The 19,747-nt window shown below is 28.9% G+C and overlaps 1 protein-coding gene across 2 annotated transcripts; it reads left to right on the forward strand.

Moving 5' to 3' along the window:
- Window positions 1-598: 598 nt before the first annotated feature.
- On the forward strand, window positions 599-19,058 carry LOC111027039. 2 transcript variants are annotated; one of them, XM_022305246.1, is made up of 16 exons: window positions 599-1,248; window positions 1,457-1,621; window positions 1,686-1,757; window positions 1,853-1,909; window positions 1,989-2,060; window positions 2,130-2,201; window positions 2,271-2,342; window positions 2,412-2,483; window positions 2,564-2,635; window positions 2,745-2,958; window positions 9,850-10,117; window positions 12,563-12,750; window positions 14,419-14,505; window positions 14,588-15,023; window positions 15,154-16,430; window positions 17,540-19,058. In XM_022305246.1, exons 1-16 carry the CDS (start codon window positions 1,175-1,177, stop codon window positions 17,654-17,656), a joined length of 3,315 nt encoding a protein of 1,104 aa, XP_022160938.1. In that variant the 5' UTR covers window positions 599-1,174; the 3' UTR covers window positions 17,657-19,058. The 2 variants fall into 2 exon arrangements, with proteins under 2 accessions (XP_022160938.1, XP_022160939.1); XM_022305247.1 differs by lacking the exon at window positions 2,271-2,342.
- Window positions 19,059-19,747: the final 689 nt, after the last annotated feature.

The following is a 19,747-nucleotide window of genomic DNA, read 5'->3' on the forward strand; positions in this document are numbered from 1 at the left end:
ACGTATATTCGACATTTGGTATCGGTGTCAGAGTCCGACGAATGATGATCGTCGAACAATAAAATTCTGGATTCCAAACCACCATTCATCGGCACTCGGATCCAGCAGCTAGACCACCAGTGCCCGTAGAATGCAACCGCTAACTGCTAAGGTCGACGGTCAACAATACTGTTTTATATAATTTATATAATATGTCTGAGATCGACGTGTCTAGTAAGTTACTAACAGAGTTACAGACTATGGCAGATAGACATGAGCGGATCAACACTCCAGCCCGTAGCTTGTAACGTGGCCAGTATACGACATACGTCTATTCTATATTTCTATTACGGAATACGGATTGTAGCTTGTTCAGCCCATGAAAATATAAAATACCGTCCGAAGGCGTCACTAATAATATTATCGTACGGACGCAGATCAGGACGCACATCCAAAACGGTCACACTGTCGGGGCAACAGTCTGCTATTTGGTATAAACCAAAGAGTTTATCTAAAGATATTAAACCGTGGTAAGAATATAAACAATTCTCCCACTCCACTCCAGTAGAAAAGCATGTCGGCTAAATAATAATGTAATATACATATATACAGAGTCACGTGAGTCAAGACGGCAAATGGCAGCCAAACACTAATTGTCCAAGCCTCCGACGGCCGACACCGGTTTCTTCATTTCTTGATTCTTTGACTTTTATTGTGTCTTGTGAGGTTGTGGTTGTGGTTGTTACTAATGATTTTTTGGAGTTAAACGTGGTTGTTTTGCGACATTCACACTTTTATTTTTCTTGGCTTCATTCGTGTATTTTGTACAGTGCTTGGTGATATTACAGCAAGCATATATATGTATATACTTACTGTATATCATTAAAATAGACGACACGGGAGACCCGACTACTACTGACTATTCTATAGATGGATGAATGGATGAACTGCCGAGCACTCTACGATGGACGTGTAATAGTGTCGTTGACATTCCGAGACCTAATGATCGATGCTGACAAGTGACAACGTCCATTGATCGAGTTCTTTTTCTAAGATCTAAGTTTCCGACTGCCTTGGGTTCGGATAACTGTCTACTGACAAAGCTAACTTGAACATCCGACTTGTGGAAATTGATCTTGTTGTTTGCACTTTTACATTAATTATTTTCGGTCATCTTTAACTGTACGTTTTAACAATGCATAAGTGTGTAGTGTGCAGTAATACATCTTCGAAGACCAGGTTCACTCGTCCTGAAGTGATGTATCATTCGTGAGTATCTATTGTTTTTAGAAATTCCCTCACTCTAACCGGTGTGAAAAAACACACCTGAATTTTTGATATGGTTCATTATCCCAATGTAGGGTAATATATATGGTATAATTTTTAACTTGTTTAGCCTAGTGAATTTCTACTTAGTATTAATTTTTTCCCTTAACACAGGCAATTAATATATTCTCTGATATTTTCTTTGGTATAGATTTCCTCATAATGCTTATAGAAGAAAGAAATGGCTCAAAGTATTTGGAATTGAACAATGTTTTGCATGGCACCGCGTTTGTAGTGACCATTTTGTAAAGAAACACTATAGGCCAGGAAAAAAGCGATTTTTGAGAAAAGATACAGTTCCCCTACCTCCTCCAGAGTAATGCTTCTTGATCTCTTAAATTAAATTTTTCATTTTCAATAATATTTAAATTTTTATATAGTTATACTACTCAAAGTACTGATGTCGAAACTGAAAATGATAATTTATTAGCAACGGATGTAAATCTTATAAGGTGAGTTAGTGCTTTTTTAGTGCATCTTGATCTCTGCAGTCAAATTTTTCATTTTCAATAATATTTCAATTTTTTTTTATTTATACTATTCAAAGTACTGATGTCGAAACTGGAAATGATAATTTATCTGCAAGGGATGAAAATCTTCTGAGGTGAGTAGTGATTCTTTAATGCATCTTAATCTCTACAGTTAAATTTTTCATTTTCAATAATATTAAAAATTTTATATAGTTGTACTACTGAAACTACTGATGTCGAAACTGGAAATGATAATTTATTAGCGAGGGATGAAAATCTTATATGGTGAGTTAGTGCTTCTTGATCTCTATAGTTGAATTTTTCATTTTCAATAATGTTTTAATTTTTATATAGTTATACTATTCAAAGTACTGATGCCGAAACTGGAAATGATAATTTATTAGCAAGTGATGAAAATCTTATAAGGTGAGTTAGCGCTTTTTGATCTCTGCAGTTAAATTTTTCGTTTTCAATAATATTTTAATTTTTATATAGTTATACTATTCAAAGTACTGATGCCGAAAATGGAAATGATAATTTATTAGCAAGGGATGAAAATCTTATAAGGTGAGTTAGCGCTTTTTGATCTCTACAGTTAAATTTTTCGTTTTCAATGATATTTTAATTTTTATATAGTTATACTATTCAAAGTACTGATGTCGAAACTGGAAATGATAATTTATCAGCAAGGGATGAAAATTGTATAAGGTGAGTTAGTGTTTCTTTAATGCATCTTGATCTCTCCAGTTAAATTTTTCATTTTCAATGATATTTTAATTTTTATATAGTTATACTATTCAAAGTACTGATGTCGAAAATGGAAATAATATTATATTAGCAAGAAATCAAAATCGTATAAGGTGAGTTGGTGACTTGTATTAGACAAATTTTTGTTTTTTTCAATTATTTGGAGACTAAGAAATTAGCTTATTGTGTTGAAAGTGATGATATAGAATCAACATTTTACAGAGAGGGACAAAGTGCTGTTGTAAATAACTTTGAATCACCAAGGCGGTCATGTAGAAAAATTAAGCTTACTACAACTAATGAGGATATGAGTTATGAAAATATGCCGAGACTCCAAACAGAACGATTTGAGAGACCATGTCCTACCTTGGTTGCTAATGACAATGTTCAACCTGTCACTGAAAATGTTGAAGTACCAACGTTAACAACTACTAAGGTAAAAATAATGTATTAAAGTCTAATAGTCAGATTTTTTTTAAGTACTAAAATTAATTAAAAATATTTTTAAGGCCACCAGTGTAGCTTATTTGTAAAATATTGCTTAAGTACAAATGAGTTGCAGCTATTTTGAATACGTACTTCAAAGTTCAATGATATTTATAACTTATTATTTATTAGTGTGTTAAAATTGATATAAGTCCCAGTTTGGCCAGAGGTGTATCAATTTTGAATAATGTTTTTATCCCAGCATTAAATTTTTATATTTTGTGCCTCATTAATTTTTAAAAAATTATTTTGCTTTGATAAATAATAAGATAATCAAGTTGATTGTCTGTCTAAATATATTTTTAATTAATATAATATTAAAATGTTCATAATAAATTGTGTGAGTGTCTTGTACAACTGTATTGAAATTATTTTGTTTGGGCTCATTTAAAATATTTAATTGATACTTACTCTAACTCCATAATGATAAGTTATACTGCAGCTCAATACATGACAGTTAGTATTAATATAACCTTATTTTTAATAAACACTAAGTCGATGCTGGACTTTGAGTTCTTGTTTACTCAAGTGTACAAGTGACACACAAAACTTAAACCATAATTAGATTAAATTTTTAAATAGTAATTTGCTTCTTTATTTATTATATACAATATTAATATTACCACACAAAATATGTTTTTTATCAGAACTATCATATGTAAAATAATCATCTATAATAAAAAAAAGTTTAGAATCAATATTAGATCGCTTATAAATAGTAGTTATAAAATATGTAGCTACCTTAATAAGGAATAAAAATTAGATTACAACCAAATATTACATTTTTCGTCAAACTAAGATGTACATACATTACTACCAAGAATCGACTGACCATCTAATTTATTTTGAATGCATAGAGAATTAATTAAAAAATATCTCATGTTTGTGTCAGCACACTATTTGTTTTCTCCCTCTGGCCACACACAACATAGATTAAACAGATTTACGTAGAATTATTTTTTTTATGTAGGTATTTGAGTAGAATCACCCATAATAAAATAATCTAAATAATATTGTTGATAGTATGATCATAGATATGTACAACAACTATACTCTGTCTAGTGAGAGAACATGCTGCGCACTGACCAAATCTGGTTCACTCGCGTGACACGGAGGGATGCTCAAAACTGCCTTGTTCTCTCGCTGGCAAAGTAAAGATAGCCCTCTACATCTTATTTTATTATTAATGTAAGCCGCCGATTACAAAATAATGTTATCATGTACATATTATGTATATGAATAAATGTTAAATAAATGTAAGCATTGCCTGCTTTATTAGTGGTGGCTGACTTAAACACCGGTCACAACTTCAGTATAAAGACAGCAATCTATCTGTTGTACATACCTATGGGTGTGACTATCAATTTGTCTAAAAATTGTCCCTAGACAATTTAAACATCATTAAAATTCTTCAAGTAAAATAATAATAATGACTCATAAAGTCATAACATTCTTTTATGTATAAATTGCTCAAAAAGAGAAAAAATATTTTTTAAATGTAATCATGTGCAGAAAATGATAATGTAAAGTTTGTTGAGAATTTCATGTTTCTAGGGTTTATTATTTCTCAATTATAAGTACCATTAAAACAATCAATTTTGTGAAAAACTGATTTTATATAAAAAAAAATTTGATTTTCCTTAAATTTTTTTTCTTCGACGTTTATGAAAATTGCTGGGAATTTTTCTCTCCTATGTATCAACTAGATTCACTCTCCTACCAAAAAAGATTCTGAAGTTGAAAATTGAAGCTTTATTTCAATGTCTTAGGGTGTCAACAGACAATTAAATAAATAAAATCACATTTCTTTGTAAAACTAATACATCTTTCCTTTCAGAATCGAAAATTTAACTATTTTTCATAAATCATAAATAATAATAGGTAATTCAAAATAAAACCATGTGAAGGTATCAATACCAAACATTCCTCAGGACTTCAATATAGGCATTTTTTGTGTGTGTGTGCATGTGGTCAGTAACCAGAAACTTGCAATAATTGGTTATTGAGTACCAATTTTAAAAATTGTTTCACCTATACAAAACTAAAAATGCAAGAAAAATAATAATAATTAAAATTGAATATAGTTTTAGACTTATATTTTATAATATGACTGTTAAAAATCTTAAATGGAGATTAAGATGAGGTAATACCACTAGAATTTGTCACTGGAAATTTTGAGCATCACTATACCAGTTATTAAATGACAGATCGAACACAAATTTTGAATCGTATAAAGTCTATTATAAAGTTATTATTTTTAATGGTCAACGTTAAATGAGGTCAACTAATTTACTATAAAAACAATTTTTTTTTTCGGTACTTATCGGTTATCGCTACTACCCTTAAAATTTAAAAAAAAAACTATTATAAAAATGGAAAACTGTAACCAAATAACTATCCAAATGTTGACGAGCAGTGCCTCTGTTTTTTGTTGCGCCATTTAGAGGATCCCCATAACCTTTTGATATTCTGTGTGTGAGCACCAGTTTCAGGATCCACAAAATTATAAGTGTGGTTAACGGTTAAATGCTGAAATCCAGCATTCTGTAGTTCATTTGTTTTATAACCACACCAACAATCAGAATAAATAGTTGTACCTTAGTTTATAATTTTATCTTATCTTTTATTGCTTGTATCAGTGTAGACACAGACAGATCTTTGACTTCAACTAAAAAACATTCCGTCGTTTCCCGACAAATGCCTTCAAAAATCCATTTTTAAGGTAAAACTCTACCAGCATTATTTTTACGTCTTGTAAAAAGACTTGACGATTTCTACTATTTTTCCTGGGCCACCAATTTCAAGTTACCACTTTTTAGGCTTAAAACACATATTTCTCGCAAATAATAAATCCAGTCCACAGTAGTATCATAACACATATTTAACTGTGTTTGATACCATTTTCCAACAGTAATGATAGCCAAATAGAAGAAGTATACGAACAAATAGAGAAAGCTATTGATACAATCAAAGGAGAAGAAAATCTGATCATCATGGGAGACTGGAACGCAATAGTAGGAGAAGTAAAAGGAGAAAGAAATATTATGGGAAAATATGGTCTGGGAAAAAGGAATGATCGGGGAGATAGACTGGTGGAATTTTGTGCAAAACATGATCTGATAATAACGAACACATGTTTCGATCATCACCCAAGGAGAAGGTACACATGGAAAATGCCAGGAGATGTGGGAAGGTATCAAATTAATTTCATCATGGTAAAAAATAGATTTAAAAACCAAGTCAAAGATAGTCGGAGTTATCCTGGTGCGGATATAGACAGTGACCACAATTTGGTCATGATGAAATGCAATCTAAATTTTAAAAAAATTAAAAGGAGAGGAAACACCAATCGATGGCAAATTAGTAAACTAAAGGAAGGAAAAGTAAATGAAAAGTTTAAAGAATACACAAATAAAATAAAAACACAAGAAGAACAGGACATTAACACCAGGTGGACTTCCTTGAGAGAAACAACTACAAATGCAGCAACTGAGATAATGAAAGTAACAAAAAGCACATTACCGAGGAAAGAATGGATAACACCAGAGATTATTGAAATGATAGAAGAGAGAAGAAAGTATAAAAACTTAAACACTGATGAATATCAAAAGAGATACAGGACTTTAAGAAACTTGATCATAAGAAAATCAAAAGCAGCAAAAGAAAAATATCTAGAAGGAAAGTGCGAGGAAATAGACATTTTGATGCGAATGGGCAAGATAGAGGAAGCATATAAAACAGTAAAAAGGTTCTTCGGAGTACGTACACTCAAAAGTGGAGCAATAGAAAATAAAGAAGGAGAGATAATTTATGAACAGGAACAGGTTGTAGATAGATGGAAAGAATACATAGAAGCACTATACAAAGAAGAAGAACTGTTTGATACAGACTTAGAAAAGATAAACGACAATGAGCAAGATGAAGAATATGTAGAATATCCAGTATTAAGAGAAGAATTTGACAAAGCACTAAGAGACTTAAAACCAAAGAAAGCACCGGGAATAGATGGGATCCAGGCCGAACTTTGGAAGGAAGCAGGAGAAAATATGCTGAATGAATTATTTAAACTCATTAGAGATATTTATAGAACGGCGGATATACCTACCGACTTTGTAAAGAGTGTAATTATTCCCATACCAAAAAAGACATCAGCTATAAAATGTGAACAATATCGTACCATTAGCTTACTATCGCACGCCTCAAAGATTCTAACAAAAATTATGTATAAAAGAATGGAAAGGAAAATAGAAGACACATTATCAGAGGACCAATTTGGATTTAGAAAAAATATGGGCACGAGGGAAGCGATATTGGCTTTAAGATTAATAGTGGAGAAAAGAATAAGGAAAGATAAGTCAACGTTTATTGCCTTTGTTGATATTGAGAAAGCATTCGACAACGTTAACTGGGAAATAATGTTTAAAATTATGAAAAGAGCAGGAATTGCAACAAAGGAAAGAAAATTGCTCTACCAACTGTATAAAAATGAAATAGCAATTATAAAAATAGGTGATATTCAAAAAGAGTCCAAAATAAAGAAAGGTGTTAGACAGGGATGTACATTATCACCTTTAATATTTAATGCCTATATACAAGAGGCCATAGATATCATAAGAGAGAGAATACAACTAGGAATAAAGGTAAACGGTTACAGAATAGACATGTTGAGATTCGCAGACGATATTGCAATAATAGCGGAGAACGAAAAAGATCTAAAAACACTTTTAGAAACATTGGAACAGGTGATGGAAAAAGATTTACATATGAAAATAAACACAAAGAAAACGAAAGTACTCGTATGTAGTAGATACAACAGCATAAGAACAAGTATAAAATTAAAGGATGGTGAAAATATTGAACAAGTAGAAGACTTCATGTATTTAGGCAGCACTATAAGCTCAGATGGGAGATGCAAAAAAGAAATTATAAAAAGAATATGCCAAGCTAAAGTGGCATTTAATAAGAAAAGAAATATTTTTACTTCAAAAAGCATTGACCTCAATATCAGGAAGAATCTGCTAAAAACGTACATCTGGAGCATTATGTTATATGGATGTGAAACATGGACTATTGCAAGAGAAGAAATGAGAAGAATAGAGGCGTTCGAAATGTGGTGTTACAGGAGGATGCAAAAGATAAGTTGGACTGATAGAATCACTAATGAAGAAGTTTTAGAAAAGGTATCGGAGAGGAAATCAATGTGGAAGAGTATACAGAAAAGACGAAACGAATTAATAGGTCATATTTTAAGACATGATGGGCTGCTATTACTAATCTTAGAAGGTGTAATCGACGGAAAAAACCATAGGGGAAGACCAAGATTGCAATACATAAGCCAGATAATGGAAGATCAAGGGTGTAACTCATACCAAGAATTGAAGAGAAAAGCTAGTGATAGAGAAGCATGGAAATTGCTGCAAACCAATCATTAGATTGAATACTGCAGAGAGAGAGAGAGAGAGAGATACCATTTTAAAGAATTCATTTCTTCTGCCCAACAGTATATAAATCGTAAAGCGCATACAAATGAAATGCGACTGCCAACAAACCAATTACCGACACGCATGTTTACCTTCTTTTGGCACGATTTAATATTGCATTTTCAAAATATTTGTTTTCCAAAGTACAATTTAGCTTCGTGACCAGACCCACATTTTCTTCTTTTAGGTAAAACACCATGTTCTTGTATAAAAGCCCCAGTATCTTTTTTGTTCGATGGTAAATCCCAGATTTGCATTGTAATAATATGACACGACACACAACTGCGTTAGAAAATAGCAAGTAAAAGGTCATATTACTTGTCTACGAAAAATCCCCACAGCAATGCTAATAATAACCACCATTCAATAAGTCTCGCTAGGTAGGCGCGAAAACCGATAAGTACCATTTTTTCAATATAAAATCATTTAGAGAAGTAAATTGTCCTTTGTATGAAAATGTAATACTGAGTGAAATAATTTATTAAATGTAAACTTATGTGGCACCATTGGCACTCCTATAAATTTACCGTCCTCGGCATGTTAATCCAGCTCTGGTAATGATAGTATTATGATTCTATGTTATTTACAACCAGTATTCCATAGTTCATTATTTTGGTTACATACACATAAAAAGAACCATAGGTTCTAGTTTCTACACAAAATATAATTTATGTTTCTATAGTCTATAGCAGCAGTTCCCAACCTTTTTTGCTTTGTGGACCACTAATTTTGTAAAAAAAAAAGCTAAGGGGCCCACAAATAATAGCTCACCTATATGAACGTCAGTTGTTAGAACTAAGAAGAATTAAAAAATCAATTGTTTATTAAGAAAAACACTTAATTAAACTTAATCACAAATTAAACAATTTAATGTGATTTTTAATATAACTTGTCCTTCATGAGTCAATATCGGTATGAAAATTGTCATGGTTTTAGAAACACTTTCAACATTCAGTTTATTCCTATATTTAGCGCTAATTTTATGCTAATTAGTAATTTGACAATACAGAGTGTAGATAATATTGTTAAATATTATTAGGTACGAGTATATACTAAAAATATACAATAATATTATTTTAAATATTATATATTTATACGGTTCACTACCTAGTACTACACTGCTCGAGGCCCACTAGACTATTCTAAATATTCATAGATTATAAACTATACAAACTAGGTTGATTGAATGGTTATATCACTAAAATATGAATTCACCTCATATTTTATTTTTATTTGTACTTCGTTAGGTTAGGCCTGGCCTATGAATTTATAATAATAAAAATAATAATTGTTAATAAACCCTAGCTATTTCTAATATTAATATTTTTTTTTTTAATTAATTATATGTTTAAATTTTAAAGGATTACACTTTGGGACATGGAGCACTATGTTCCGTTAAATATTGCTACAACAGGTATTCAAAAGATTTAAGTTTTTTCGGCTACCCTAGTGATGACTCTCAAAGAAAGGTGTGGATAGAAAAATGTAGATTGGAAGTAGATCCTACTCAAAAAATAAAACCTGGTGTGAGAGTCTGTCGCGCTCATTTTGAAGATCATTGTTTCATGAATCCTGAAAGAAAAAACAGATTAAGGCCTAATGCTGTCCCAACGTTATTTTTAGACGGAGGTGAGAAACAAATGAATAATTTGTTATTTTATTTTGTAAACATTTTTTTGGTTATTAATTGGTTTACTATTAATATAGTTTAAGTAAGTACAAAGTTTTATTTTTTATAAAATGTAATAATCTTTAAACTTTTTTTAGAAAGGAAATAATATTTTAAACTTCTTGTGCTTTAATAGAACAAAAAAAGGTTCTTTTATGTATGTATATAGATCATAGTTTTACTCAATATCAAATATATATTATAATAATTACCATAATAGTACTTAATTAATATTATAATAGTTAATATTTTTAAATATTACGAAGTTGTCCACATTAAACTGTTAAGCTGCATAAAGCCAAAAACTATAGGTAATATAATAATTAATTATTATTAAATGTAAAAACCTAAAAATTCTCTCTCTATTTAAATGAACCTTATTCAGATAAGAAGAAAAATCTTAAGACAAAGAAATACTTTTACACACTTTTATAAGTCACTTGTACCCCAAAAAAACACTAAGCTCTCACTTTTTGGTATTCCTGTTAATAAGTGACACATATCTTGAAAATTAAAAATCTTATTATTAACTGATTGATAACTGCCAGATATATTGTAGACCTTGTTACTTGTTACTTGTTACTAGTCAACTAGTAAGGATACTACTCTTATACTAGTAATTTTTTTTCATAGTTAAATATGAGGACCCGATTTTTAGATATAAATGTACAAGGTGATTAAGCATGTTCACCCTATTTTATGCTTCAATCATGCATTTCAATATGACTTTTTGAATTTTCAAATACATTTTAATAAAATATTTTTCAAATAGGAACCTCTCTCTTTCATTTTTAATTCTTAAACTGATATTATTTTTGAGAACCATTATGTAACAAAACTAAATCAAGTAGTTTTTGAGTCAAAGAACTGTGTATTAAGGATAATAAGACTAAGGTAATAGGTTAAGAAGAGTTTATAGGAGCTTAAATGATTCATGTATACTGCATTTAATTTTACATATACAGTGAAAACTCTTTGTAACGAAACTCAATATGTAACATAAACACTACATAATAATGGTTGTTTGGTTTACAACATATTAGTCAATTCATTATCTAAAACGTATTATGGTAATAAGAAAATCAAAAAACCCCTGGAGTTTCAAAAATATTTACCGGTTGCCAGTCACTTATAAAGCAAATAAGTCAGTGTGAATGACATCATTGCTTTTTGAAGAAGAAATAAGAAAGTAGGATGCAGAATTAAAGGGACAAAAAATGTTGTTACTCGTGGATAATTTTCCTGCTCATCCCATTCTTATGAACATAGAAATGACATTTTTAAGGATTATTATTAGAACCTGGATTTATATGCAATTATATTCATAATGTTGTACATTATAAAATGTGATTTTTTAAAAAATAAATACATTTTTACGCCAAGGAAAGTACTAGATATTCTATCAAAAACAAAAAAATAATTAAAATTGTAATACTTTAAAAATCAAAATGAATTATTTTATAATCTCCATTTATAGAGTATTATTATTAATATTTTTATGTATAATATAACTGATTTTTTAAACTTTTTTTTAGAAAACCAATACGTACTTAGTTTCACCAAACAAGGTGAAACATCCCATACATTTTCTCATGTAACTATGATTTTTACTGTTCTAAAGTCACGCCGTGTTTTTAAAGATAATATTTATGTAGCATATTAAATACTGTTATTAACTAGTTATAATCTTATTGTAATCTCAGTATCAGAATTGTGTTCTTAATGATAATGATCTATTGTAATTTATTATTTATTACTCTACTATTGTTCTAATATGATTGAGGGTACTTCCCCGTTTATTAATAATAATAAAATATGTAAAATCAAATTTGGTATTTGAATTCTGTATGATATGAACTGTAGACATTTCAAACCCCCATCGACATACATACACTAAATACAAACATGCAAATGCATATAATTCCGAGCTCTAACTATTATCCTTAGTATATACATTTTAATAACTCAGAAACTCATTTTGATTTAGATACATAAACATTTTTAAAAATATCATACACTAAATAATGAACAGGGAGAGGGTCTCACTTGAGTTTTGGAAATTTAAAAATATGATCTTTAGGTGGAAAACTTAAAAATTCTAATAATCAGAATTTGAATAAAAGCACTATTAAAGGGAGATGTGGTGGGAGGGGGGCTTGGTTGAGCATGATTGCAAAATCACCTCGTTTATACCTAACTTGTATAATTATAATATTAAATAATATATTGGTACATATATATATATACCTAAAAAACCTTATTTTTCAGTTCCTTTTATTAAATATGTTAAACTATTTTGGTCTTAAACCATATTGAATCATATTGCCTTATACTGAGTTTATAACTATAAAAAAATTGAAATAATATTGGTTCAATTTCTTAAATATGATGTACTTTTTCAACAGAAAACATAGAAGCAAAAAATAGACCTAAAAGAGGCCAGCGTTTAAAGAAACAATCACCTGTCCAAAATAAGTATGTCCGTACGAATGCGAATAGACCATCTTGCTCAGCTTCAAATTATGTTGCAAAAATAGGCTCTACCGAGACTCCATTATTGGTTTATATTGACTCAACTATTCGCCGTACTGAGGTTTGAATTATAACTAATTATTCATTAATAATATTATATTTAGTTGTAAGAATAATATTTTTTTATTTTCTTCTTAGTTGTCTTTTCTTTTACTAGCTTTAAAGGCCATTGGAGGCCCATGATTGCATAACAAATTTACTTCCATTTATCTCTATCTTGAGCTACTTTGTTTAAGTAGTCACTCCTAGTTGTCTTTTGTCTTATTAACCTGGCTACAAAAATTAATAAAAACTTTAACAGGAACAGTCTAATTAACCTGTATTGCATTAGTTATTGTTGTTTTTAGATACTGAGCAGAGCAATGAACATATTGGTTCTATAAAAATATAGTTTTTATACGTCTTGTTTCTGTGCAAAATTATGTCAAATTTATTACAAAAACCCACATATTATACTGTGATTATTAAAAATACTTAAATACCTAAAAAATACATTCTTGAATATATTTATATTTTACTAATACAATCATTTTTCAAAATATTTAGATTACTTTAATAAATTAATGTAAGACGATAGACCTTCTCCACTCAAAATGGTATTTTGTATGCAAGTTTTATCATTGAATTCAAATTTAACACATACATTGCAATGACCTACTGAATGTCAATGTACACTTAACATCTACAGCAGAGCAACTTCCCATTATTAGATTCTGAGCAAACTGATAAATGTATTGATTTTACAATGATGTTTTTTTTTTTTTTATCACTTTTTGGGACATTAAATAACGTTTAAACATTTTAAAAACCTTGAAATTAACATTTACACCTGTAAATTCCTTAACTAACTTATTCTGTATTTATTATTATTATTATTTTTTTGTTATTCAAAAAATAATAACCATAAGTACTTGAAATTGTATACAAAATGTTTATTTTATACAATTGTTAAAATATTTTGACTCGTTTTGAGTTATTTATAGACATTTGAAATTACAAATGTTATATGTTTGGTCAAAAAGCTTGAACATTTAATATAAGGTTCCTCATAAGTAATTAATAATAGCAGTTGAGAAATTTTAAAGCTCTAGTCACAATTTTTTGAAATAATTATTAAATGTTCGAATTTCATAAAAATCACGAAAATATTGAAATTATTTTGTAGTTAAAAAATTATGTAATGTTCAACTTTTATAGCCAAAAATTGCAAATTTAAAATAAAGATTTCCATAAATAATTTATGCTATAGTCATAAAATATATAAACATAGTTATTTTTTACAGATATTTTAAGTTCAATCAAATTAACACGTACATTACAGTAACTGTAGTCACAGGCTAGGTTAGGTTACTATTAATAGTAATTAATATAGTGATCAATGTTTGTATAGTAAACTGTAGTATGGATTAGGAATAGTCATTAAATTCAAATATTTTAAATTAATATAGTAAATAATAATAGTAATAATCATTATTATATTTTTAAATGTATATTTTTATTTTGTAATAAATGTTTAATAATGTTATATTACATTATACATTTAATAGAATATTTTGTATGGACTTTTAGACTTTTTGTCCGACAAAAAAATGAATCCGGAGTTTCTCGCCTATTATCATTGTGAACAGAATTTTAGTTTTAGTTCTTTTTGGTTATTAATTTGTTATTTTAATATTACTTGATGTTTATAAATACATAAATGTAATTTATTTTATTCTATACATTTTAGGATTTTGAAGCTTGCTGTTGTGTAACAGGATGCATAACGAATTCTATTGATGAGGTTGAAGATATTTCTCTTTTTGCACCACCCAAAGTAATTTTTATAATCATTCATAAACATATTTTTTTAAATTTTTGACGTCTGCTCATTGTAGTTTTTACTGTTTATTTTATAGGAACTTGTTAATGCTTGGAGTTCAGCTTTAGGTTTGCCGTTGACTGAAAACAATATTTTATGTGAAAGACATTTCAGACCAGAAGACATACTTCGTCCTACATTATTGGTAGATGGTTTTGATAGACAATTAAGATCACTAATACCTTCTGCTTTGCCGATACCATTGAATGCTGTACAATTAGCATCTGCTGGTATGCCATTAGATGCTATGCAATCTGCATCTTATGCTATGCAATCAGCATCGTATGCTACACCATTAGATGCTATGCAATCAACATCTAATGCTACACCATTAGATGCTATGCAATCAACATCTAATGCTACACCATTAGAAACCAACGATGTGCCTGTATTGAGAACTTACCCAGGTCGTTTCAAAAGACCCAAAGCTGATGAACAGTCGTCAGCAAAAAAACACAAAATCGATTTACCAGGTATATAAAATATTCTTACAAAAATTAGTTTAAATTTATCTAATAAGTCATCCAAAAACTATTTTCATTGTTATTAAAAATATATATATTAATTTTTTCGTACTTTTAATTATATTTCAATCTTTTACAGATAAATCCAAAGCTGCTACCGATAAAATGTATTTTTCTAAAAATGAAATTAAACCGTATACTACTGTTACAAATGACACACCTCGTGACAATTCAACTTGTGATTTAGATGAAAAATCAGAATCAAATTCTGTGATACCTGTTGATTTGTCAATAGTTAAAGTTGAGCCATATGATGATGATACTGATATTCAAACAAATTTAGAAACAGAAACCAATCAGATACTTCCAACAATAAAACCGGAACCAGAAGCAGTTGAAAATAATGATTTACTTCCACTATCTTCAATTGATGATTCTTTATCAATTTCATTAAAAAAACTAAAGAAAATATCATCTAATAGTTCATTGTCCATTACTTTGGAACCAATTGACAATACAAAAATAACAGAACCATCAGTCAATTTAGTATCAAAAATGTCTGCTAAAAGTTCTATGTCTATTACATTGCAACCAAAACTACTCAATAACCTCTCCTCAACCACACATAATAGTTCCCCATCTGTTAGTTTAATAAATATTCTTCCATCCGCTTCAAATAGTTCTGTATATAATAAATCACAACAAAGTCCATTACAGTATAAACCAGAAGCAATGTCAACCTCAAAAATGCCACATAAATTGTCTTCTAATACTGTACTTCATCCAGAAATCATTGACGAATCAGTATTATTTTTAAAACCTACCCCTAACACAAATATATCTAATTTATCTGAAATGCCTAAAATACAGACTCCAATAATTTCAAAATGTATTTCATTAGCAGGAAAATCCCATGCTCATTCTAATTCAGATTCTAGTAAAAATAACTCAGAAGTTATAGTAATTGATGATGATGATCATGAAGCTTTTATACAGGAAGATAATGGATTTATCTATGAAATTTCAAAAATTGTATCTTTCCCTACTTCATTTTGGAAGACTGAACATAATAAATCACGAAATTCAACACATTTTTGTCAACTAGACAATTTTTATAAAATTATAAAAAAAATTGATTTTAATAATAGCCTTTTGCCCACTATACATATATTTGGAAAGAAATATGAATATAACAAGCCTATTAAAACAAGGAATGAATTACACAATCTTATTGAAAAGATTAATGGTATTGTTAAATGTGATGGTTTTGTAAAATTTGCCAACGACGATTGTATAGGTTTTTATGAAGGAAATTTAAAAGATGTTCCTTTGTGTTCTTCCTGTCAAAAGAAATATGAAGAGTTAACCAAAGCTCAGGGATCTCAAACCAAAACCATAAGAAGTCGTGTACGGAAAGTGAGTTTACTCTTGGTTTCTAATTACTAACTTATTATTTCTAAAACTTTAAATATTTAAATGTTTTTTTTACGTAGTTTTAAGTAATTAAAAAACATCTTTTAACAAAAGAATATATTATTTACCATTTTTTAAATTGTTAACTTTTTATTGGCAGTATACATTTTTAGTTCCATATTCTAAAGCAAAATGTTTTTTGGAGTACTTAGATATATTAAAATCAAATTTTAATATAAAGAGTAGCTTATGAATTTAAATGTTTCAAAATGTAATTAATGTAAGTGGAGTAGTAGAGGAATACCCTGTAAAATGTTGGTCCACTACTCTGTTCATCTTAACTTTAAATACTTAGAATTTATAATGAACAAATGAACAAACTACTGGTTTAAAATTTAATTTTTATAAATTGTTATATTCCAAACAATATTATGCCTTATATGCCCCAATATGCTTTGGAATGTGGAATTAAAAATACATGTTTTAATTCAAAAGAGTGAAAAAACTTAAAATGCCTAATGGTACAAATATATAATACTAACAGTAAAAAATATTTATTGTTTTAACAACTCAGTAAAATTATGTAAATTCATTATTTTTGAAAATGTTTGTTTCTTGAAAGAATGAGTATCTTACATTAAATGGATAACTCTGTTTATTAGTGGCTTATTGAGAACCCCTCACCCACATGTGTTGTCTCTGTCTTATAAAATATGTAACATACCAAATTTTTATGCTCAGCAGATCACGTTTAAACCTTTAGCTCCTTGAGTTTAAAAAATAGAATGAATTGGTCTATATGAAACTTATGGCAATAACATTATCTATGTTTTTGGTACGTGGTTTTTGTTTTTGTTCAATTTTTTAGCAACTTTTGCGTAAATTAAAAATATTCATAACTCACTTAAAAATTGAACTTTCATAAACAACCAATTTATGAATATAAATTATGTTCTTACCATCCAATTTCATAATAGTTTGACGTACTCTAATCTTTAAACTAACAGCTAAACGTGATCTGATGAGCTTAAATTTGGTATGTTATGCAGTTGTAAGACCGAAAGAACACATGCGGATGGGACATCCTCTTAAAATAGTTTATTATTTTATAGGTCTCTGAAAAGTCAGCAGATTTGTTAAGACTTAAAGTATATGATGAAAAAAATAGAAGTCCTTGCCCTAAAGAAGACTTCACATCTCTTATTAATTTTATGGTGCCACGGCATTAATTGTATATATTTATTGTATTTTCTTATTTTTAAATGTATTTATTTGACATTATTTTGTATTTAATTAAAAAACTAATTATAAACAATTCACACTATTCTCACTTTTTGAATAAATGTAAGAATCATGTTGTAATATTTATATTTGGTATCCTATATTGTAAAACAGAATCAAAATTTGAATTGCTAAATGTCTTCTATTAGTTATTTGTTTATTAAAAGTGTTAATACTCCAAAAATGTAAATAGTACTATAATAGTTATTAATTATACATTGTGGATCTTTTTTTTTTATTATTATTTATTTAATAAAATAAGACATTCCTAGCCGTCGCGGGCTATCTATATCTATGGATAATAAGACAATATAAGTTTGTAGCTATTTTAAAAGGTTAATTATAAATATAAAATATGGACAGATGTATATAAAATTACTAAACTAAATAATTAAATATGAATACAGTATGATTACAGAAACTTGAGATACTATATAAATGCGAAAACTATTACAATATATACAGAATAGACTGGAGGTTGATTTTGAATAACGAGGTCGTGAGGGCGGCCACGTTTTAGACATCGTTGGAGTGGTGGATGAATATGGAGATTGTAGTGAAGTGAGCCTGTTGAGTTGAGTAATAAACTATGGAATTTTCTTGATAGTATGCGTATAAGGTCTACGATTTTAACAATTTGGAGGTCTTAGTGAATATTTTCATTTCGAATGAACCATGGTGGATCTAAATATTGAATATTACTTAAACAAAGAAGAGAGAAAAAGCAACAAATATGCAATAAATGCATGTAACTAATTCATGTTCATTATCATATTCTTTAATATTTTACTACTATATGATTTAGCGGCCCATGATTGGTCCATTAAATTTTATTAGACGGTTAAATTAATACATTTTTCATGCAACCCGGCATTAGTATAAAATCACCCATTGGCTTTTTCAAAAATGATAATATTTTAACATTTTTCAGTTACATTTCAATCATCTACCCTACGTGTCAAATCATGCACTACACACCGACTTAAAACTTAACACAATAAACGATGAAGCTAAAATATTTTATAAAAGATTCCATTACCGTCTAATAATCACCCAAATCAATTAATAATAAACTTGGCCACTCCCACAATACCTGGAAGTTTTCTGAGACATTTGAAGCTTAAGTGGTGTCGAGATCTCTTAAATTAAATTTAAAAAAAAATTAAAATATAAATAAATACATAATTATCAAGCTAACAGAAAGTGCTGTCAATGGGTGGCTTCTTTCAACAAAACCTCATGAAATGTTAACCTTAATCACATTTTCTTATTGTGTCTAGTATGGATACAGATTGTTAATTACTTTTGAAAAAAAATAAACATTTCAATCATGGTTGTTGATTCATCCAATTTGGCTTCTGTTTTTGGCAACACAAATTCTCCTTGGATTTCCTTCCCACAATCCTACTGCACGTATACTTAAGAGTTAGGACTGTCTCCAAACTCAAAATAGGTACTTACCTATGACTATAAATGTGATAGTGTTTCTTTAATTTTATATGCAAAGTAAATTATAAAAAATTATTGCCTTATACCGGAGCTGTTTGAGAATTTATGTATTCATAAAATCCTATGACGAGCCATATTTTTACTATCACTGAATGGATGAAATTTGTTGGCCCACTCAAAACCTATATAATATAAGATTTAATCTATTCTGTAGATAGGTACATTACAGCTTTCTATAATGATTTGAGTTAATTTGTTGTAAATGTATGTTTTCCTTGCAGCATCAATCGGTGGATCAGGACTGTGCAAGACTAGAGATGTAGGATTGAACATTTTCACCTTTCCTTGAACATTTAATTTTTAATATATTTTTCTTAACATAATTAATTGTTGAGGTTGTACGGTTGGTATGATGATTCAATGTTTATTATTTAATTATGAATCAATAGACTGTGAATATGAACTAGTATATATACTACATAGGCATCTACTTGTGAGATAAAACATATTTATCAATCATAAATAGTTCTGACTTCAGATCTTGTATTGAAACTGGGTACAATATAATTTGTTATAACTAATTACTATAG

The sequence above is a fragment of the Myzus persicae genome, unplaced genomic scaffold (assembly GCF_001856785.1).
Source record: "Myzus persicae strain clone G006 unplaced genomic scaffold, MPER_G0061.0, whole genome shotgun sequence".
Classification (NCBI taxonomy): Eukaryota; Metazoa; Arthropoda; class Insecta; order Hemiptera; family Aphididae; genus Myzus; species Myzus persicae.

Bases quoted from the DNA above. Each gene is read 5' to 3' on its own strand.
- LOC111027039 (XM_022305246.1), top strand. From the start codon at position 1,175: ATGCATAAGTGTGTAGTGTGCAGTAATACATCTTCGAAGACCAGGTTC. The intron at 1,758-1,852 runs GTGAGTTAGTGC...TACTATTCAAAG, and splicing joins ACGGATGTAAATCTTATAAG to TACTGATGTCGAAACTGGAA. The intron at 2,636-2,744 runs GTGAGTTGGTGA...AACATTTTACAG, and splicing joins AGAAATCAAAATCGTATAAG to AGAGGGACAAAGTGCTGTTG.